The following is a 23,196-nucleotide window of genomic DNA, read 5'->3' as shown; positions in this document are numbered from 1 at the left end:
AATAGAGTCTTAGAAATTAATGTCATGAGGAAGAGGTTAAAAGTTCATAGAAAACTCCCCTTAGGAACAGTGCTTACAAGTTCAATGTTCTTTGGGTTTTATTCTTGTCTTCAGGTGCAAAAACTACTTTGGAGAAATCCACATGTCCTAAAGCCATTCTAATTCAGATGAAGGTCTTCCATCAGCGGCAGGGATAGGGGGAATTCTGCCCTTCCAGATACTGTTGCTGATTGATTGTATTCTTCATCACTATTTATTTATTTATTTACTTTTTAAAAATTATTTATTGGAATCATACCACATACCTTTTGGTCCAAGGAGTTCAATGTGGCATATATGGTTCTCCCACTCATTTAATCCCCACAATAACCCTGTGAGGTGGGTTAGGCTGAGAGGAAGTGACTGGCCCAAGGTCGCCAAGTGGAGATTGGAACCTCCTAATCTGAAACTCTTACTGTAATTGAAAACTAATAAAAAATAAAAATGATTATCTAATCTGACACTCTTAAATTCCATATCACATGAACGGCCAGAAAAGAAATTTCTCAAAGTGACTTAATAAAAAAGCATATTAAAACCAATTGAAAGGCAAACTGCAAACTATGTCTGATACACTTAACCACCAAAATCCTAGGTAAATAAAAAATTGCCTTAGCCTTGCACCTAAAAAGTGACAGCAGTGGGGCCAGGCCCTCTGGGGAAGATTCCATAGACTGGTAACTGGACTCCAAGTCCCATCAGCCTCAGCCAGCACAGCCAATGGCCAGGATGATGGGAGCTGGAGTTCAGCAACATTTGGAGGGCCACAGGTTTCCCACCTTTGCCTTAGCTAATCAGATCTATCGACCCATCACTTAGAAGGCACAGTTTCCGCTTTGAAGTTTGATGCCTCGACCTGTACTGAAAGCCTGATACCAGCTTTAGAGACAGAGGCACATCGTGACTATGGCAACTTTTTGGTAGGGTCTAGCACACAACTGGCACAAAATAATACCCGTATTACTGGGGGGAAATGTGCCTGTAGATTCCCAATCTTGAAAATGTTCCACTCCCAATTAAGAGCTAAGGAAAAACATTTTTAGCCTACAAAGTATAGAATTTGACAGCAAAGTTGTCTCTGGTACAGAACTCTCAAAGTCACTGCGAAAACGCCACCAAAATATCTCTGTTCATGACAAATTTTAGAAATGATGGCCACAACTAGCTGCTGTGATATTCCACCCACCCACCCTGCTACCTAACATTTGTGTTGTGCCACACACATTTACACCACCGTCTCGTAGGTTTCTCAAGTTTATTGGCCCGCACTAGTATTTCGCTGATAATTTGCATTCAAGCAGACTTTACACTCAGTGTTAATGCATCAAGTAAGACCTTGTAAGAGTAGGCCTTTTATTTTGCTATATTTAAATCTCTTGACTTACTGCACTATATGCTTGACAAGGATGCACAGCGCCAGAGGCTACTCGATAGCAACTTCCAGTTCTCTGCAGGGGACGTCTTGCCCTATAACTCTGCAGTCAAGCTCAGGTGATAGAGTTCCCTCGCTGCTTTCTCCAATCGGTATCTATACTCGATTTCCTTATAGTTATTTGCGCTGATGCCTTTGAAGCCGTGCATTGCCCCCCACCAGCATGCAGCCATGACTGCAGTGGAGTCACTGTCCCCACCATGGAAGAAACCCCTGTGAGCCAACTCCGTCCAGTTCCCAGCACCAAGGATGGCGTCATAAGCAATCATGGGAGCATCATGCCCACTTGCACCTCCCCAGCCAGAGTAACTCAAGGACTTGTAGAATTCATCTCTCTCTTTCACGCCATACACTTCGGGGAAGGATGGAGGAGATTTCCCATCTGAAATGCCTCTAGCTTCCAGGTACTTCTTCCATTTGTTTCCAAAGTAGTTCCTAAGAAACAGAAACCCATGGGAAGGTATATGCATATCTAGGATTTCACATTAAGACACTGTTTGTATATGCCTTTTATAAATATAAAAATAAACCCAGTATAAACTTAGAAAGTCTTAACATCCAGCACATTTTGAGACCTCTGCAGATCAGGAAATGCTTTCTCTGTTGTAGTACATACCCCCCCTCCCCCCAAAAAACTTATTTTTAAAGGGCATAGGATGCAAATTAGATCAACCAAAGGCCTGGTTAAAAAGGAACATTTTCACCTGACGCCTAAAGGTGCCAGGAGAACTTCCCCGGGAAGAGCATTCCACAGACGGGGAGCAACAGCAGAGAAGGCCCGTTCTTGTGTTGTCACCCTCCGGACCTCTCGAGGAAGAGGTACACTTCATACTTTCTCAACATCACTTTGGTAACTATTTCAATCCATCAGATGGCTTGAACCTTCCGGCTTCCAAAATGTGTATTACTTACCAGTGCTGCAAGTTCTCCTCCACAAAGGAACCTGACTTCTGGATATGGGCTTCTGCCATTGGTAGCACCTCCATGAGCCCTTTCCCCCACTCCTGGAGTGGCTTGCGATTTATGGCATAAGAAGTGAAGAGAGCAGAAGCCAGGGATCCAAGGTAGCCAGTAGGATGGTGGTGAGTCATCCGACCACTCTCTATGCTTACTGCAATCAAGTTTTCCAGCTCTTCTGGGTGACGAAACCTCAGTCCAATGCACATTGACCGCATGGCTGCACCACACCCTCCTGCTGCTTTACAGAAGTTGGGTATCCAGCTATCTGGCTTGTCTGGATCCAATTTCAAGGCGTATTCCATGCAGGTACCACCTAAGAAGGGTGCAAAAGGTGGGAAACTTGTACATCTGCCCTGATTGCTCATTTACATCTCAGGTTAACCTGCAGTTGAGCATCCTCAACCTGTATGGTCTACGCACAAGCGCCAGGTAACAACTTCCTTCTAATGCTTTCAATCAACAAGCACTGACTTCCTGAGGTTTTATTAGGACTATCATTATGAATAACAAGATTTAATAACACTAACAACTTTATGTATTCATAATGCTTTTTATCATTATTTCTTATTAATAATATTTATTATTAGTAATCTCTTATAGGTAAGGTTCCAAAGTGAGTTATAAATGTGAACCCCAGCCAGTAATCTGGTTGCTGTTTTTTTGGACCAGTCGAAGTTTCTGAATCTTTCTCGAGGGCAGCACCAGCATTGCAACAATCCAGTATGAAAGTTACCAGAGCAGGGAGTATCCCTCCCTATGACACAGAAATAGCCAACACCGCACCCTCCAGGTGTTGTTGGACTACAGATCCCATTATTCCTGGCCACAGGTCATCCTGGCTGGGGCTGATGGGAGTTGTGGTCTAACGTAGTCAGGAGGGCACCCTGTTGGCTACCCCTGAGACAGATCTTGAGTTTGGCAGAAGGTGGTCCTTCTGTTTTGAACTGAGCAGGAGCAGGGGATGTTTTTTCTTCCATAAATCTCTAGAGATCCCAATCAATGATGGATATTTGGGGGGTGGGGGGAGATGGAAAGTTCAATCAAGGACCTCTGCCAAATTGCTATCAAGAAAAAAAATAGTGTCCCCTTTCTCCCCAGCCCATCTACAAGCAAGCAAGTGCACTGTGGAAGTGGAAAAGAGGTGACAAGTGTACCCTTACTCCATACTAGGAGGGAATTGCATGGAGACAGCATGTTATAAGTAGGAAACTACCACGGCTCAGAAATGTGAAACTAGGTGGGGTGTCTCCCAAGATCAGCTCATGTTCACAGACCAGACTCAAATCAACCCTTCTGCATAGCTGCCAAGTTATCCCTTTTTTACAGGGATTTTCCCTTATCCTGAATAGGCTTCCTCGCGAGAAAAGCGAAAACTTGGCAGCTATGCTTCTGATCGGGCAGAACTCTTCTTAGCATTCTTGAATTGCATCACCCAAGAGCTCATAGATTCCAGGTGCCCATCTTTAAACGGGCCACAGCAAAGTTTGATTTTTTAAAATGTATTGGCCTGCAGTTACTTAGGATATTCAAGATGTACCATTAGAAAAGTAGCGCCATTTCTAAACACACACAAGCTCTAAATGAAGTGAACGGCAGCATTCACAGCTACCTATAGACAATTTTTCATCTGCTGTATAATCTTAAAAGCATTTCCTATGCTTCATTTGCATACCATGGTTCATAGGGAAAACAGGTCCTTATATGTGTACCCAGAAATTAAGCTTTACAATACCCCACGGATGAGGCTTATTGTCACGTAAATATACATAGGATTGCAGCCTATGTATGTTTTCTTTGCCCTACTGGCACAGCTTAGCACTGCAGAAAGCTTGCTGACTTTTTCCTATGTACAGTGGTGCCTCGCTAGACGAATTTAATTCGTTCCACGGGTCTTTTCTTATAACGCAAAATTTGTCTAGCGAATCCCATAGGAATGCATTGGATTTTTTTGGATTTTTTTTTTCCCATAGGAACGCATTAATTGAATTTCAATGCATTCCTATGGGAAACTGCGATTCGCTAGACGAATTTTTAATAAAATGAATTTGTCTAGCGAGGCAACCTCCGCTCGAAAAATCCTTTCGTTAAGCGGAAATTTAGTTAAGCAGGGCATTCGTTAAGTGAGGCACCACTGTACATACTTTTCCCTATGTTTTAAGGGGTACAGGCGCTTCAGAAAGGAGTTTAGCCAATTTTTCTCTAAAGCGCTTATCCCTCTCTTTTAAAAGGTGTTGGGGAGGGAGTGGTGGTTTGGGTGAGCTGTGAAGGGATAAGTGAGGGGAAAAGGGAGGAGTGGGTGGGCAGGGGGAAGGTAGATAGGTTGGGTTGGCAAGTGGGGCAACAGACCCTGGTAATATAACTGTTATTCAAGTTCTGATCATCAGCTGTGACTGCTTGTAATGCTTTTATTGTCCCCATTTGGTTGCTCCACCAACTTCAGTTGACATACTGAACATTTTATTGCCCATGTCCAGGAGAGAGACCGTAGCTCAGTGACAGAGCACATACAGTGGTACCTCTTGTTGCGAACAGGATCCGTTCCAGAGGCCCGTTCGCAACATGAAAAGGCCGCATCCTGAAGCGCCGCATCTGCGCACGTGTGTGATACAATGTGGTGCTTCTGCGCATGCACAAAGTGTGATTTAGCGCTTCTACACATGCGTGCAGGTTACATACGCGCTGAACCCAGAAGTAACCCATTCCAGGACTTCCGGGTTCGGCATGTCCGTAACCTGACAAGACACAACCCGCAGCGGACGTATCATGAGGTATGACTGTATTTGCCTGCAGATGAGCCCAGACCCAATCCCTTCCATCTCCAGGTAGGGCTCGGAATAACACCAATCCCTGGAGAACTGTCAGTCAGTGGAGATGGTGGATAGCCAGGGTGGGTGCCCTACAGCTGTTGTTAGACAACATGTATCCATGCTGACTGCAGCTGATGGGAGCAGCTAGAAAGCACCACTTTGGCTATTCCTGTTATAGGCAATACTAAGCAACATGGACCAAAGGTCTTGACATGCAGTCTTCTACATTGCAATTTTAAGTGCTTGCCAAAGGAATTTCAGGGTATCAGGAGTGCTATCACACAGCCCCACAGGATATTTATGGATTGTGCTAGCCTAGAGATTGGAGGATACACAAGTTCCCACACAGGTAGCAAGGTCTGAGTGACCGGCTGTTCTCAGCCTGGCACACAAACCTGAACCCATTAGATGCTTCCTTTCTGGGGGAGGACATGTGGTGCTTCTGCAGCGCTAAGCTGTTCCACCAGCAGGGCAAAGAAACTGATGCCTGGATTTTAGTTCCAAAATATGCAAATGCAGTATGCATGCATGCATACAAACATAGTACACTGATGCTGCTATATAAGCAACATCACAGCTTCCATTTTCTGGAAGTCTAAATATTTAAGGAAAGTGCTATATAAATGTCAAGTCATCAACATGATTCCACACATCAGCTCAATAATGAAAGTACAGCTGAGTAATAACAGGAGTCTAGTATTTTCATTCATGCTAAGACTGAGTGAATTAATTACTGCACCAAAATTAGAACAGGGGATTTCCCAACTTACAGTCTGTGCCTGGCCTTATCCTCTACGTTGCCTTAAATGTTCTCCCTGGTGACACTTTCATTCAAACTATTTTGTTTCTCTCATTCCCCCTTTCAAATGCATTTTCTCATTATATATATTTACGGGTTCACGTGCCATATTTTCTATCCTGTGTGTGTGTGTGTGTGCGCGCGCACGCACGCTCCTTGTTACACCATGAAATTTTCAAGACAATAGTAATGTGGCTTAACAAGGCTTAACAATGTCACAGCTAAGCTTGCAGATAACACTGGGTGTCCATGTCCAGAACTAACTGCCTTGTTGCACTAAAGCGCAAGTACATAAAACTGACTTTGTTGTTTTTAAAAAGTTCATTGGTGTCTTCTATGCTTTGTTGGGCCTTCCAGTCAAATAAAGCTGCAGTGAAGTTGGCAAAGCAGCAGTGTCTTCTGTGCTCAGAAAGCTTTTCCCAGGGACAGTGCAGGTAGGGGGATCCCCCCAAAAGCCTTTTAAGGGGTGGGACAGTGGGGAATCCCCTGAATTTCATCAGTCTCTAAGAGGTTTGCAAATTATCTGACAGTTTCACAATCCTCTTTCCCAGCTCAGTGTAGCCGGAAGTTCCACCCATCTCAGTTTGGAGCTACAATCACCAGTGAACATTTTCCTGAAGTTATTTGCTATGGTACATTTGCTTCTGTGCAATCAGGAAGAACTGCAGTTTAGTGGCAGAGCATATGCTTTGCATGCTGGGAAATACCTGTCTGGAACCATGGAGAGCCATCACCAGCTCGTCAAGTAGATAAGACTAAGCTAGATGGCAGCTTCCCAAGTGCAGGTAGGCAATCAATAAATAAATTTAAAAGCCTAGCACAAGCTAGCAATGTAATGGCAGAAGAGACATGGAAGGGAAGAAACGCAAGCCCGGAGGCCCAGAAGTGCTCTGAAACTCAGAAAAAAACACCCCAAATCAGACATTAAAAGAAAGTATAATGGGAAATGCTGGAATGCAACATTTCAGCAGGAACGTCACCAGGATTTTCCATGAAGTGAAGGAGTGGAAGTCGTCAGAAAACACCTAGAGCAGAAGCAACCCACTTTGCCCAATGATTCCTTCTAACCTAGCAGGACTCAGGAAAAGTCCATTGCTTCTAAGAGACTATCACCCAAATGCAGTCAAAAGGCAAACTCTGAATTGTGTTTCAGGCTCCTGTGATGGGTTCATATCATCCTCGTGCATCATAATATTCCTTTTGCAGAGCATATGGTACAACTTTGCATGGATAGATTCAACCATCTTATTTTTTTATGAACAGATGTCCTGTGTAAATCCCATTTTGAGCTGCTTATCATCTCTGGCACACTTGGCTCTTACGTTGTTGAAAAGCTCAGAATCCACAGACTGGAGTGCATGCAATCAATACTTCCCAAATTCCCCATTCCAGCCACTGAAAATGGAACACAGCCACACATGTAATCATCATCACAGGAGGGGAAAGTAACTGAAGAGAGATGGAAGAAAAAGGAAGCACACGTCTTCCTTAAAGTGGTCCCCAAATCTTGGGATGAAAAAAGGAAACAAATAAATGCCAACCTGCCATGCAGCTCTACTCTTGTTTCCCAGCTCTTTGGCAGGAGCTAAATACTTTGAAATGAAAGGCCCAGATGAGCCCATGCTTCTCACTGCAAAGCAACAAAGTGGTTCTTTCTGAAGATATCCAGGCCTTTTGCCAACAACAGACAAGTGGGTGATCTGTAGAAGCCAGCATGTTTACTGAATTAGGAGATACCCATTTCACAGAATGAAATGAGAGTGAACTAAAATATACAGTGGTACCTCAGGTTACAGATGCTTCAGGTTACAGACTCCGCTAACCCAGAAAAACAGTAGTACCTCGGGTTAAGAACTTTACCTCAGGATGAGAACAGAAATCGTGTGGCAGCAGCGGGAGGCCCCATTAACTAAAGTGGTACCTCAGGTTAAGAACAGTTTCAGGTTAAGAATGGCTCTCCAGAACGAATTAAGTTCTTAACCCGAGGTACCACTGTACTAGATTCTAAACAGAGTATATTTAGTGGAAAGGCTGGATGTTAACTAAGTCAGGGCTGGAGGAATCTGTAGCCTTAAAGATATTCTTTAGCTACAATGACAACTGATCATACTGATCAGGGCTGATAGGAGTTGCAGTCCAACATCTGGAGGATAACACACTCAATGTTTGTATTCTAGGTGGAAGAGCTAAGTGTCCTCCTGAAGATGGAAAGCTGTAGTAGAGGGAAAGTTGCTCATTGCACCGAGGTCCATTCTTGTTGATATCTAAGTATGAGATGAGTTGAGCCAGAAACTGAGAGAGCCATGGGAATCCCAGGTTCAAACCTCAGCACAGATTTGAAGCTCATGTGGAAATAATAATAATACAATAATAATAATAATTTATTATATTATTGAATCTGAAGTGTATCTGAAGAAGGGTGCATGCACACGAAAGCTCATACCAAAATAAAAACTTAGTTGGTCTTTAAGGTGCTACTGAAGGAATTTTTTTATTTTGCTTCGACTCAGATCAACACGGCTACCTACCTGTAATAATAATTTATTATTTATCTCCCTTTATAATGCAGTGGTGGGAAGCTTGCAGCCCTCTAGATTTCATACCAGCATGGCCAATGCTAACATCCTCTGGCAGGCCTGAAGGTTCCCACTCCCTGCTTTTATGAGTTCTGACTAGAAAACACAGCTGAGCGTTAAATTAATGAAAGCCGTAAAAGATGACTGCACCCACTGGGCAGAGTTGTGAAAGGAACCCTTTCTTAGAGTACTGCGGGGCTCTAAGGCCTTTGGGAAACATCATGTTCCAATCTGAACACATAGACCATGCATGACCCAGAAACGGCTGCCTTCTATTTTCATATGTTTAAAAGTTTAGGAAAGATTACCTGGAGCTCGTCCATCCATGTCATCCATGCAATCTCTGTAGTTTGTTGCAATGAGTTTATACAAGTGGGTTAAGTCTGGGTTTTCCCCAGCTGCTGCCAAGGCTTCAGCAGTAGCCAAATGCATGACGGTGTCGTCACTGACCCTCCAGCCTGCGATGTTGAGCTTGTTCATGCCGCCCATTTTGGCCAACTCGCTGTGAATCTTCTCACCGCTGTGCTCGAACTCCCATTTTCCATTGTAGTAGCCCAAGGCGTCTCCAACGGCACTCAGCACCATGGCAGCCTCATAGTTCTCTTGCAGGCCCGAACACATGATCTGTCCTCGTGCAAAACAATAGTTTGAAATCAATGAAGCCTCTGATGAAAAACAGGTTAAAACTGCAATTCGGTCAAAACGTGTAAGAAAATCAATCTACAATGCACAAAGACAAGGGCTCCTGTTAAATATATTTGGTTCCTGTCAGTCTCTGTAAATTAAGTCTCGTTCATGTTTGTGAGTGCTTGATATACATCCTTCAAAATCCTAGAAAGATCAAGCCTTGATCCTGCTCTCCCTACATCCTGCTCATAGTTTGATCCTATGAACAGTGCCTATGCAGTCTTTGCATAAGCACTGTCTGCATTATCAAACACACATAGAGAGAGCAGGATTGGGGCAGCAATGCATTCCCTTAGCCGTTCACACATTCATTTGCATGTCTGTGTGCAAACTGTACATGGGTGGGGTCTTGCACGCAGCCAGGATCTTGCAAAAATAAACCCCCGTCCTCAAACATGCATACACCTGTACACACACTGCAGATGTGCAAATGAATGCACATATGTCCAAGGGCAGGATTTACCACTGCGGTCCTGCTCCAGCTTAGGCCTGCTCCCATTATGTGCGTTTGATCATGTGAACAATGCTGTAGGTGTAACCTGCCACCTAAGTCTGCCTGCAGGACATATACATTGAAAAGGTAACTTCTGAAAACAATTGGTATATATGCGCATAGACACTAGCACAGCAAACCCATTGTGCCTTTGAGTGACAAAAGCACCAAATTTATCCTAAATGGAGAGTAGCACGATGTCAGATTGAGGAGATATGCAGTCAATAGAAATAACCCGTGCTTTTTTCAGGGAGTACTCAATGGTATATGCCTGTTGTCTTTGTCCATGGAGTTTTCTTGGCAGGGATACTGGAGTGGCTTGCCAGTTCCTTCTCCAGGTGGATCACGTTTAGTCAAAACTCTCCACTATGACCTGTCCATCTTGGGTGGCCCTGCATGGCATAGCTTATAGCTTCTCTGAGTTATTCAAGCCCCTTCACCACGACAAGGCATTGATCCATGAAGGCATTGATCCATTGATTCTCGAAGCTACGAACATGAGTTTGACCAAACTGCGGGAGGCAGTGCAAGACAGGAGTGCCTGGCGTGCTATGGTCCATGGGGTCACGAAGAGTCGGACACGACTAAACAACAACAACTCAATGGTATACAGTACCAGCAGCTTTTGTTGTTGTTAAAAAGTGTGGCACTTACTTCATGGTGAGTAAAGGGACCCCTGACCGTCAGGTCCAGTTGTGGACGACTCTGGGGTTGTGGCGCTCATCTCGCTTTATTGGCTGAGAGAGCTTCCAGGTCATGTGGCCAGCATGACTAAGCCGCTTCTTACCTTCCCGCCGCAGCAGTACCTATTTATCTACTTGCAATCTGACGTGCGTTCGAACTGGGACCGAGCAACGGGAGCTCACCCCGTCAAGGGGATTCGAACCGCCGACCTTCTGATTGGCAAGCCCTAGGCTCAGTGGTTTAGACCACAGCGCCACCTGCGTCCCTCATGGTGAGTAAGTGGAACCTATTTATGTTTTTGTTATCTCTTAAATACTTGTTTAAGGAAGCATTTACTGATTTTAATACGTAGCCTTTAGTGATACACTACCTATTTAGTATTTTATTTATTAAATTTATTTACAGTCCTTGATCCAAAGATCATAAAGAGGTTTACAGTATATCTGATCACTGCATTTATTGTTTTAATTTGTGTTTTCATGTACAGTATCCTGTACAATGAAGGGCAATATATAAGTACTGGCATCTCCCCACTTGCGTGCGATCAGAACATACACTTCTGCTGACACATGCGCCAAAAACAATGCGAAAACAGGGCAGGGGCAGAATTGGGTGGGGCAGGGTGTAAGTGCATGCCCCACAAAGTGGGGATTCCCCTGTATTTTAAATAAATCAATAAGCTTTCAAATGACCCAAGTCGTCACTCCTACAGATAAAGGAGAAGGGACTTTTTGATTAATTTTGGAGTCGTTTTGAGTTGTCACTCTTTATTTTCACTCAAGACTTCAGTAATGGAGAAGGCCTGCCAACGTTATTTTGAAGCAACATCCTGGTTCATTTTGAAGCTAGTTTCTTTTTGATTTCTTGGTAGAAAAGTGATAGTCGCTCAGGTAAGATAATCCAGGATTGTACTGCAGCAATCCAGGATTGTACTACAATAATCCAGGATTGTACTGCAGCAATGACTGGGCAAAAGTCACCCAAAATTAAAAGGTAGCAGCAATAATAGAAGTGCATGTGCTTTCTAATACGGGTTTAGTTTTATGCAATTTTTTAAAAATCTGACCACAGAAGTATTAAAAAATCCCCTGATAATGCAAAGGTTAATACAGGCGCATAGCAAGGAAGGGGTGAAGGGGCGGGTCGCCCCTAGCTCCACTCTGTCGGGGGCAATGCCCCCGACCCCTAGCCCGCCCCTTGCCTCCTCCGCCCGAGCAGGAAGAAGCAGAGCACGCTACAGAGTGGGTTGCTAGGCAGCGGCGCCAGCAAACCGCGAGCAAGCCGCAGAGAAGCTTGCTCGCAGTTTGCCGCCGCCGCCCAGCAACCTGCTCTGTAGCACGCTCTGCTTCAGAGCGCGCCGGCTGAGCAGAGCAGCAGCGCCAACCCAGACTGCGCATGTGCGGACATAAACAGTCCGTCCTGGCTCGTGTGTCGTGACTCTGGCAGCACTGCCACTCTAACATAAATCGATTAAAGGCCTGTCTATCCAGTTTATATATCTCATGAAACTTGCATTCCTTGACCATCCTTGCGCTTTTAATAGCAGTCAAAGGTTCAACAGGTTAAATAAACCTTTGTCAGTAGGGAAATGCAATTATGGGGAAAGTTTCACCTGTCGACATCCTGTGCCTCAGACATCATACAGTGTTATTTGCATGTATCCCCTGATATCTTGGGGTTGAGGAGGGAAACTCCGCTTGGCTCACAAGCGGTTACCAACCTGCATGTGATATAATGCTCCTGCTTTTTTTTCTTTTTTGCTTTTTTGCAAGAGGGCCCAATTCACACAATATGTGTGGGGCTTCTTGGGAGAAATGTGCCTAGGCTAGCAAAGCCTGGCTGCCATCCTAGGCGAGCTGCCTTGTTCTAGCTGGCCCTGTCACCTTTCCTTGTCTTATTCTGGCGGCTGTGGTGGTTAAATCCGGCTGCTCTGGGTAGAAATGAATAGCATTCCACGACCATTTCCTGCCCTCTTCCGAGCAGGCAGCAGCTGCCCTTCCTCACGCCCCGTCGATTCCCAGCAGAAGGGAGTACACCGCCCTTGAAAGATGAGTCGCCCCTCCACCCCCAGCGCCCTGGGCTCGCCGCCTGACCCCTTCCTCATAATGCCCGGGTTTAAAAAAGCAGGAAAAAAATAAAGAGTTTCCCTTCCCACTTTACGCAAACTCCGGCACCCGCAGCTGCTTCTGTTGGGACCTCCGAGTACTTTCGGCTTCTCGAGGGCTTCTCTCCCAGGGGGTAAGTTGGGTGGTTGGAAAAAGGCGGGGAAGAGGCTTGCTTCTGAGCTAAGGCAGCCGCCTCAGCCCGCGTCACCCATCCTTAGCGACGGTTGCCAATGCATTGCAATGCAAACTTCGGAGTTAAGTCAATCCCCCTCAAAGAAGCGGGACCCGCCGAGGCGCAAGGTGGAAACTTCCCGGGTTTGGGAGATGCGCCACTAGGTTTGCCGTGACTCAGGCTGCAGGAGCGTAGCGTGGGGGGGGGAGGCTGGCCGCCCCTCAGTCAAGTCAATAAATAAACGCTAAAAGTAGAAATTGTAAAAATATTTTGACAGATTTTTTTACTGAGTACTTGGGATCAAAACAAAGCCATTTAAAACAACCGTTGTTGAACGCGTCCTTCCTAATCTGGACAGAGCCAGGCAAAGGACGATGACAAGGAGATGTCCATCGCCCGCCCGCTCCCCAAATAAATCCATGGCTGCGATCCTAAGCACACAGCGCAATCTCGCCTCTGCTCGACAGCAAGACCTGTTCAGGTCAACGTCCCCTCCCTCCACCCCCACTCCCAGGGCGGCGGGTTTGGGATGGCGGCCCGTTACTCGGCGGCTCCACGCTGTGGTGTGGGGCTGGGGCCTTACCCACTGAGTTATCCTTACCCCGAGGCTACTACAACTCTGTGCCCTTGCAGCGTGCCCTGCTTGCGAGTAAACGCCGGGTTAAAGCGGCCGTCTGATGCCTAGCCTTGATCAGGAGGTAAGAGCCTCTGCGCTGCGCGGGCCTTACTTCCGAGAAAGAACAGGATCGGGCGCTGCACACTGCCGTCAGCAGCACCAAGCAGCAGAAGCACAAGCCCAGGTGGGCGCCCCCTGAGTTGGGTCGGCTTTGCAAGCTCCCAAACATGGATTTGTTCGCCGCGCGAAAGATACTTGCAGTTGAGTTTTACCGGCGATGGAGGCAGAAGCTCGGCAGGAAACCCCCTTAAAGGAAAGTGAAAGGGGAGGAGAGGCTGGACTTGCGCCCAAGCTGCGTAGAAACAACAGCAGAAGCAGCAGCCAATCTCGGAGCGCTGGTCGTCCTCCTGACTAAGTAGCTCGCCTGCGCTCCTTCGTCAGCGGCGGGTGAATTGGAGAGAGCGCAGGCGAAGAGGAGGGCCGATCCTAATCATGTGATCGCTTCTTCGGGGCTGGATATGCCTCCAATCTGTCGGTCAACAAACACGCGAGGGCCAAAGGAGAAGCAGGTGGGGAGCACCTCCGCAGGTTCAGCTCTACACGCCGTGTGGAAGCGAATTTCAGAGTGGAAATCTGAGGAGGGAAGTATCCCTCTTCGAGGCTTCACGATTTAAAACGCAGCAAATTAGGATTAACGCTCAGTACATTATTTTTATTTATTAAATGTCTATGTCACCCGAGGATTACAGGGCGGATGACAGTATAAAAACACAAAATACATCACATAACAAACAGAAACGGAGACTTCCCTTCCTTTCCCATCCCATAGAATCTGATGGAATAGATTCTAGTCAACAAAAACTTCTGCCTCAGCTCAGCAGACCGTGTTAGACTTTAAAGTGCCAGGACAGGTGTGGTGGTTGCTTTTTGTGTAGCGGAGTCATAGGGCTACTACCCCACTGAAAACTGAATTCGGTGGGACTAAGTTCCGAGCTTAGATGAACTGCGTGGCAGGTAAGGTTGGGCATGGTAGGTGCAATTGAACTAACCGGGGGCCATCGTTTGAGTAAATGTGGGTGGTGGGGTTGTGTGAGCAGACTCTGAGAGCTGTCTTGTGTATGCAGGTAGGTAGCCGTGTTGGTCTGAGTCGAAACAAAATAAAAAAATTCCTTCAGTAGCACCTTAAAGACTAACTAAGTTTTTATTTTGGTATGAGCTTTCCTGCGCATGCACACTTCATCAGATACACTGAAACAGAATGTTACCTGTGCTGCGTGTGGAAAAGTGGACCGGATTCCTGCTACTACAGATGAGGCTCCTTGTAGTGCCAGACAGCACTTGAGCATGCACTTGTGGGCTTCCTGGGATACATCATGTCTTCCGAAACCCATTGAACTTTTGGCAAGCAGAATGTACGTGTGAAACTGCTCTGAGCCAGTCTGAACCTAGTCAAGAAAAAAGTGGCTTTAAGTCTGTGTTTAGCATTATTACAAAAAGAAGCTACAAAGGATCCAGTGCATCGCATTTTCAAAAGGCCTTTGAAATTTTAACATTAATATTGAATGCAGCTTTGCAAGCCATACTACAATGTCATTTCATAGGGCTTTGTAGGTCTGACATAAAATACTGAAAACTCCCACTGGCAGTTTTAAGTCTTCCTCTCTGTCTGTCTCTTTCCACTACCACTGAAGTTTTGAACATAATATATGTGCTGTGCACTGTGCATTTTCCATGTGTCTTCCCTTGAGATTTCACTTTGTTACAACAGCATCCTAGAAATGGATGTTGCATACCTAGAAAAAAACCATTCTCCCCACATCCCAAGATACCAAGGGAATGCATTGCTTTTGTGTTTGCATAAGGGACACTTTATTATTTTCTCTGGTAACATTTTCTGGGAGGTTGCCACATCTTCATTTTTTGCCTACTTGGTCAAACTGTATTTTGCAATTAGAATCAGGAAGTACTGGTGAATGTCACAAGAGGAACAGATACAGGTGGGTCATTTTACTCAGTTTTAGAAAGCCTTCATAGCAGTGGAGGCTGTTCCACTGCCTACTGGGGCACAGTCCTCCCAAGGAGAAGGTCAAGCAATTTGTTGTTTTGTTTTGTTTTGTTTTGTTTTGTTTTGTTTTCCTCCTAGGATCTGAAAGCCACACACTCTTTCCTGTTCCACACACGTTATGCTTCTATTACAACTCTCTACAAACGTCTGTCAATCAAGTCTCTGCAGCACTCAGCAAACCCTAATCCAAAAGTACAGCTATCGCCAAGAGGATACCCCCCCCTTAGGTTTCTGAGTGAGCAGAAAAGCTATGTGAAAGTTTTAGTATCAGTAAGGCTGCCACAGTTTCAGCCCCAGTTGTGCAGGTTTCACCTGCCTCTTGTTATATGAAAACTCCAGCAACTCTGTAAGATAAGGAAGGGCTGCTTTATGATCAGTCCTGAGTGTACACAGATCTGTTTCCTTATAGGCCGTGCCTCCAAATAGCTCACAGTCGTTCTTTGTAGCTAGCAAAGAGAAAGGTGTGGTTGCAAGTTTAAGTAACTTATTTTTCAAATTCATATTTCTTAAGAGATCAATGGGCAGAGCGTGTGAGTATATTTCTGTAATATTGGTTTTTTATTTAATCGTTTGTGGTTATTTTTGTGACCGGGAAGGAGGATTGGGAGCTAAAGTGGTGGGAAACTTCTGTGTGTGTTAACTGGAGCTGTAGGGTTTGTGTGTGTGTGTGTGTGTGTGTGTGTGTGTGTATTATATCTTTATTTCATAAAATGTATACACTGCTTGATTGTTAAAAGAAAATCAACAACCCTCAAAGCGGTTTACAAAATATAAAACAGTTAAAATACTGAGATTTAAGCTACCTCAACTTCCTTAGCATCTGGGTGTATTCGTTTAAACAGGAATGTTTTTAGCGGGGGCTTAAAAGAGTACAGTGAAGGAACCTGCTTGATTTCAATAGGCAGGGAGTTCCAAAGTGCAGGTGCTGCCACATTAAACAATCAAGTTCTTACAAATGTAGAACGAGTATTATGTGGCACCTGTAGTAGTGCCAGTACTGTCAATTGAAGCCATTGACTGGGCACATGTGGGGTACGGCAATCTTGTAGGTAAACTGGTCCCAAGTTTGTTACGGGCTTTATATGCTAATATAAAACCTTGAACTTGGCCCACAGCAAATTGGCAACCAATGCAGATCTCTGAGTAAAGGTGTTACATGCTGACGAGGCCTCACTCCTGTCAGCAATTGTGCTGCTGCATCCTGCACTAACTGTATCCAGGGCAGATGTCTACCAGTTCCATCTGGTACTCAGGCTGAGACCCTACCTGCCCACAGACTGTCTTGCTAGAGTGGTGCATGCTCTACTTATCTCCTGCTTGGACTACTGCAATGTGCTCTACGTGGGCTACCTTTGAAGGTGACCCGGAAACTACAATTAATCCAGAATACGGTATCTAGAATGGTGACAGGAAGTGGCCGCCAAGACCTTATAACACCAGTCCTAAAAGACCTATTTTGGCTCCCAGTACATTTCCGAGCACAATTCAAAGTGTTGGTGCTGACCTTTAAAACCCTAAATGGCCTCGGCCCACTAGCCTATACCTGAAGGAGCATCTCCATCCCCATCGTTCAGCTTGGACACTGAGGTTCAGCTCCGAGGGCCTTCTGGCGGTTCCCTCACTGTGAGAAGTGAGGTTACAGGGAACCAGGCAGAGGGCTTTCTTGGTAGTGGTGCTCGCCCTCCCATCAGATGTCAAGGAAATAAACAACTATCTGACTTGGAGAAGTTTTTAATGTTTGATGTTTTATTGTGTTTTTAATATTCTGTTTGGAGCTGCCCAGAGTGGCTGGGGGAACCCAGCCAGATGGGTGGAGTATAAATAATATATTATTATTATTATTACAGTCACACCTCTTCTTGTGTTCGCTTCATGTTGCAAATTTTTGGGTTGCAAACGCGGCAAACCTGGAAGTGTATACTTCCAGGTTTCACTGTGCACGTACATGCAGAAGCATTCTGCACGCTTCGCACATGCGCAAAAGGTTCTGCGCACTTCACACTTGTACAGGAGCGCTACTCTAGTTGCGGACTTTCCGGGGTGCCGTTCGAATGGATCGTGTCCACAAATAGAGGTAAAGGTAAAGGGACCCCTGACCATTAGGTCCAGTCGTGACCGACTCTGGGGTTGCACGCTCATCTCGCATTATTGGCCAAGGGAGCCGGCGTACAGCTTCCAGGTCATGTGGCCAGCATGACAAAGCCGCTTCTGGCGAACCAGAGCAGCACACGGAAATGCCGTTTACCTTCCCACGGTTCCTATTTATCTACTTGCATTTTGACATGCTTTCGAACTGCTAGGTTGGCAGGAGCTGGGACCAAGCAACAGGAGCTCACCCCGTCACAGGGATTCGAACCACCGACCTTCTGATCAGCAAGCCCTAGGCTCAGTGGTTTAACCCACAGCGCCACCTGGGTCCCTAATGGATCGAATGGATTCGAATGGATCGTGTCCACAAATAGAGATACCACTGTATTATTAACTGCAGCTTTGGAATCAAGCACATAGAGTGCATTGCATTAATCAAGACTTGAAGTAACTAGCACATGAGCTACTGTGGCAATGCTTTCCTGGTCCTGCAGTGGCCGTAACTGTTGAACCAGCTGCAGTTGATAAAAGGCACTTCTAGTCACTGAGATTACTTGAGCTTCCAGTGACAGAGCTGGATCCAGGAGCACCCCATAACTGAGAACCTTCCCACCCCATAACTGAGAACCTTCTCATTCAGAGGAAGTGCAACCCCGAGCAGGGAAGGCAACTGACCAATTTCTTAGACACGGGAACTTCTGATTCACATTGCCTCCATCTTCATGGGATTCAAGCTCAACTTTCTTTTCCTCTCCATTTCATCACTGTCTCCAGGCAATAGCTCAGCCTCTCCTGATGCAAAAGTTATGAAGAATTACATCTGAGTGTCATCAGCATACTGATGGCACCTCACCCCAAAACCCCTAGTGATCTTTCCCAACAGGCAACAGCTTACTGTAGATATTAAATAGCATTGGAGATAAGATGGGTTCCATGCACAGCAAGATGGGTTTACCACATTTTGAAGCAAATGAAGTAAGACACTGAATTTAAATAGGGATGCTCCTTAAGAGCCTAAAATTAAATTCAGAGCCTAAAATTATTTAATTGAACCACTTGGTGGAAGCTGGGCCATTAGACAAACTTTGTGTGGGATTTTGAATTTTTTTGCAGGGCCAGCCTGATGTGGTCTGAGGCAGCTGCCTCAGGTGGCAGAATAGTAAGGGATTCTGGTTTATTTTTCTGCTGCAACTTCTTTTGTTGTGTGTATCAATTTATTGATTGTTGCTTGAATTAGGATTTATTTTTAATCCTGTGAGCTGCTTTTGGTTTAACAGATAGAGAGGATGTTATCATTTTTATTTCATTTCATTTTAGTAACAAGGGCAACCTGATAAAATAAGGATCTACTATCAGTTTGAGTAACTGTCCTGCTGGCAACATTTCTAAGAGATCCCACAAGTACTGCTAAGAAGACTCAATTTCCAAGAACGATATATAATTTTCCAAATGGCTTCTATTTTCCATTGTTTGTTTGATTTAAAGAGAGAAGATGAAAACTTTCTCAGGCATGTCTGATTGTTTAAGCATCTTCCTCTTTTGTTAAACCAGTGTTCTTAATGGCATGCTTCCTCTTTTTAGCCTGTTACATGTTAGCTCCTTAGAAAATAAAGTCTTAACCTTTAGATTTCCAACCAGTTCCTCTGAATTTTAAAAGAAATCATTCAAGTGGTTTTAATGGCCTTTAGTGCCTTTACAACATCCTTCAAGGTTTAGAAAATAAAAGCTTAGAATTTTAGAGTTGGAAGGTACCCCGAGGGTCATCTAGTCCAACCCCCTGCAATGCAGGCATCTCAACTGGATCATACATGGCAGATGGCCCTCCAACCTCTGCTTAAAAAGCTCCAAGGAAGAAGTGTCCACCACCTCTCATGGAAGTCTGTTCCACTGTTGAACAACTTTTACTGTCTGGTATTTCTGATGTTTAGTCGGAATCTTCTTTCCTGGAACTTGAAGCCATTGGTTTAGGTCCTAGCCTTTGGAGCAGGAGAAAGCAAGCTTGCTCTATCCATCAACATTTGCTCCAAATGTTTGAAGTTAGCAAGGGTAATCCCTAGTATTTACTGGTCTTTGTCCTTTATAAAGCACTATCACTATTTTAGTTACAGGTAGGTAGCCGTGTTGGTCTGAGTCGAAGCAAAATAAAAAAATTCCTTCAGTAGCACCTTAAAGACCAACTAAGTTTATATTTTGGTATGAGCTTTCGTGTGCATGCACACTTCTTCAGATACACAGATACTTCAGATATCACTATTTTGTTATTATTCTTTACTTTTTAGACAAATGCTAGTGGTGCTGCTGCCAATGGAGGCTTTACTTCTGACGCAAATAGCATAGGGGATATTCTCATCCGGATTAAGGCAAGGGGTGAAATTGTAAAACTCCATCCTCTCCATCCTTCACAGCTCCAATATTGCTTGGGCTCTCATTGCTGCATTAAAAAAAAGTTTGTTAATTGCATTCATGCAATTAGTGCCATGTTGTGTTTGGCCCTTGAGTGTATGTCCCATCATCCCTGACCACTGGTCCTCTTAGCTAGGGATCATGAGAGTTGTAGGCCAAAACATCTGGAGGGCCGCAATTTGGGGATGCCTGCACTAGAGCATTCAAATTTCAGTCCCTTCCTAAGAGTAGGAAGTGAATTCATGGAGTGTGCACTGAGGTCAACTGCACACAAAAATAGCACACCTGTGGGCTATTCCCCCCCCCCCCGCTTATAACCACCTATACCAGGCATCCCCAAACTTTGGCCCTCCAGATGTTTTGGACTACAATTCCCATCTTCCCTGACCACTGGTCCTCTTAGCTAGGGATCATGGGAGTTGTAGGCCAAAACATCTGGAGGGCTGCAGTTTGGGGGTGCCTGACCTATACTGATAGTAAATGTCCCTATGTATGTTCAGATTGCAGCTGTTCTGTAACATCCTGTTAAACATTCTTAAGGTTAGAAATAAGTGTTACTGTGAGTTTAACATACAACAGCAACAAAAACATTTAGGTGCAAATTATCAAAGGCACAAATATAAGGTGGGGGATAGAGGGTGACAGAAGTAAATGTGAAATGGGTCTTAGTTTATCATCACAAACAGATTATGAGGTTGGTTTTCTCTCTCCTCTCCCCCCACCCCACCCCGATAGATGGAGCCTACACAGGCCCGTCTTAACCACATCGAGCACCGTGGCGCAAAGTTCCCTCCGCCGCCCCCCCCAACTCACCGCGGACGCAGAGGAGGGACATGGCATGGGCGGGCAGGGTGCAGCGGGTGGGCCGGGCTACCTGATTGTCCTCTGGGGCGCCGGCACCGCCCCCTCCTGCGCAGAGGCGTCTGCTGGGGGGGTGATGCTGCGCAGCGCCTGGCCTCTTGTCTTCCTCATGCCCCCGACCCGCCAGGCTGAGGCTGGGACTCAAACCCGCAGCAAGAGGGAGGGAGGCAAGGAGCAGGGAGGGCGGCCAGGCTGTCTGGTGGGCGCCGCAGCGCAGTGCCCCCTGGCAGCCCGGCGCCCTGGCGCATTGCGCCACCCAGCCTTGCCTTAGGGCCGGCCCTGAACCTACATAGATACTGATCAAGTAGAAATAAAATGGGTCCCTTTGAATTTGTATTGTTTTAAACGGGGTCCCCCAAAACCACTGTCATATCATACCTTGCAGTGGTAGATTGCCAAGTAAAGTCAGCACCACAAAACATTTATCCAAGGCATGGACCCTCCTCTAGGGTGGTAATAAAGCCACCATCAAATCACAGATCAAGAGTTGAAATTATCTGTTTTACCAGTCCCAACACAATTCTGCATGCCCCCCCCCATTTCTGTGGCAGCTCAAATTCCCCCCTCATCTCTTCCCAGGTCACTTTACCACCACCCCCTCAGTTTCCCAGATTGGGGTCCCCTTTCATCCCTTTTCCCCCCTCAATAGCTCCACTTTCTGTTTCTCTCAAGGTGCCTACCGGAGCCTTGAAAAGCAGATAGACTTGAAAGAGAAAATGAGAAACAGAATTCTTCCTCCAACTCTATGTACTTTTGAGACCAGTGGGTGGGAGGAGGTGACCACATTTGCCACTGTAGGGGAGAATGACCTGGGGGGAAGGGTAGGCTCCAAGGCTTTGTAGATGCCAGGGAAAGTCCTCAGGGGGCCATGTTGGCCTCCCCAGTGAGCCAATCAGAAGCAGTGTTACACCAGAATGGGCAACATTTCTTATTCACCATGTATGACTAAGTGATTCAGACCTGTGGTCTCTACTAGACCCCAGGAATAGGGAACATCATCTAAAGAACATCTGTCATTTGTGTATAATTAGTATATAGGATATGGGACGCGGGTGGCACTGTGGTCTAAACCTCTGAGCCCCTTGGGCTTGCCAATCAGAAGGTCAGTGGTTTGAATCCCTGCAACAGGGTGAGGTCCCATTGCTCGGTCCCAACTCCTGCCAACCTAGCAGTTCAAAAGCATGCCAGTGCAAGTAGATAAATAGGTACCACTGCAGCGGGAAGGTAAACAGTGTTTCTGTGTGCTCTGGCTTTCGTCACGGTGTTCCATTACGCCAGAAGCGGTTTAGTCATGCTGGCCACATGACCCAGAAAGCTGTCTGTGGACAAACACCAGCTCCCTCGGCCTGAAAGCAAGATGAGCTCCGCACCCCATAGTCGCCTTTGACTGGACTTAACTGTCCAGGGGTCATTTACCTTTTACCTTACACACTGCCACATCTGGCTGGAAATACAAAGGCAAACAGAAATGTAAAGCCTTTAAAAGTTTTAAAGGGAAATAAAGAAGCTGAAGAACACTAATCCATTTTCCAGTTTTTCAAAACATAAAGGGGATCAGATGGGGAAAGGCCATTTCTTCAAGACTGGAGGGGAGAACTTGCAATGTAGGCCTTTCCCCATCTGATTCCTTTTATGTTTTGAAAAACTGGAAAACGGATTACTGTTCTTCAGCCCTCCTTCCCAGATTGGTAAGGCTGCTTCTAGTGAAGTTGGGGGGGGGGAGTACAAGATACTGTATACAGAAGCTGAATGGACCGGCCTTTGAGTCTTAACCCTGGTGATAAGAGCAGCAAGCTCAAACATGCCTTGCACCAACAGAAGGAAATGGCTGGGCAGCTTGGGATGAGCCCCACTAATGGGCTGATACACTATTTAGATAGTTTATAACATGCTCATTATTGAAATCAGTCCCAAAACAAGTGCATAATACACAATAAAGGAAAACAAAATGAGAATTCAAACCACCACAACAAATCACATTCATATCACCACCCGGCAAGAGTGACAAAACATCTATCCAAATGCCCAAGTAAGAGAACCCAGAACCAGTGGGGAGGAAGGGGGTGGGGGTGCGGGTGTCATCAGTGGGGTGTGTGTGTGTGTGACAAAATGAGTTTAAAATAAAAATAGAAAATGGGCTCACGAAACGTTTTAGGAGTGACGTGGTGACTTAGGCGCCTCCAGGTTCCGCGCTGCCTGAAACGGCAGCGTGGGACTTGGGTCTGCCTACTACCTCTCCCACAGCCACCCTACAGCTGAGGGGGAGGTGGCAGAGAGGCTCCAAGTGTTGGAGAGGCTTGCCCCACCCACAACAGCAGGACACCCCACCCCCGCACCAGACACCCAAGCGGATAGCTACGCCGCTGCCCAGAACAATGAGTCCCACTAGTGCAGGCATAGGCAACCTTG

At 45.8% G+C, this 23,196-nt stretch overlaps 2 protein-coding genes across 7 annotated transcripts in view; one reads left to right on the top strand and one right to left on the bottom strand.

Annotated features, from left to right (window-relative positions):
- Positions 1 to 277: 277 nt before the first annotated feature.
- ADPRH (ADP-ribosylarginine hydrolase) lies at positions 278 to 13,788 on the bottom strand. 6 transcript variants are annotated; one of them, XM_035116546.2, is made up of 4 exons: positions 13,643 to 13,788; positions 8,922 to 9,237; positions 2,384 to 2,744; positions 278 to 1,906 (listed from the first exon to the last, which is right to left on the bottom strand). In XM_035116546.2, the coding sequence occupies exons 2-4, from the start codon at positions 9,232 to 9,234 to the stop codon at positions 1,507 to 1,509; spliced, it is 1,074 nt and encodes a 357-aa protein (XP_034972437.1). In that variant the 5' UTR covers positions 9,235 to 9,237; positions 13,643 to 13,788; the 3' UTR covers positions 278 to 1,506. The 6 variants fall into 6 exon arrangements, with proteins under 6 accessions (XP_034972437.1, XP_034972436.1, XP_034972440.1 ...); XM_035116545.2 differs by having other exon boundaries at positions 13,483 to 13,780; XM_035116549.2 differs by having other exon boundaries at positions 13,630 to 13,777.
- A 2,042-nt stretch (positions 13,789 to 15,830) lies between these two features.
- The window catches only part of CD80 (CD80 molecule), a 34,038-nt gene continuing 26,672 nt past the window's right edge, over positions 15,831 to 23,196 (top strand). The window contains exon 1 of the mRNA XM_035116551.2: positions 15,831 to 15,965. The gene's annotated coding sequence lies outside the window, so the exon portion shown is untranslated. The remainder of the gene's footprint in view (positions 15,966 to 23,196) is intronic.

This window comes from Zootoca vivipara, chromosome 4 (assembly GCF_963506605.1).
Source record: "Zootoca vivipara chromosome 4, rZooViv1.1, whole genome shotgun sequence".
NCBI lineage: Eukaryota > Metazoa > Chordata > Lepidosauria > Squamata > Lacertidae > Zootoca > Zootoca vivipara.
The sequence above is the reverse complement of the archived record's forward strand: the minus strand, read 5'-3'. Positions and strand labels throughout refer to the sequence as shown.

What these genes read in the sequence shown, in the direction of transcription:
- ADPRH (XM_035116545.2), bottom strand. Translation starts at nt 13,599, where the DNA reads ATGTTTGGGAGCTTGCAAAGCCGACCCAACTCAGGGGGCGCCCACCTG. An exon ending in GATCCTGTTCTTTCTCGGAA is followed by an intron (nt 9,238 to 13,482) that starts GTAAGGCCCGCG and finishes GCACGAGGACAG; the next exon opens with ATCATGTGTTCGGGCCTGCA. An exon ending in GAGGAGAACTTGCAGCACTG is followed by an intron (nt 1,907 to 2,383) that starts GTAAGTAATACA and finishes TCTGTTTCTTAG; the next exon opens with GAACTACTTTGGAAACAAAT.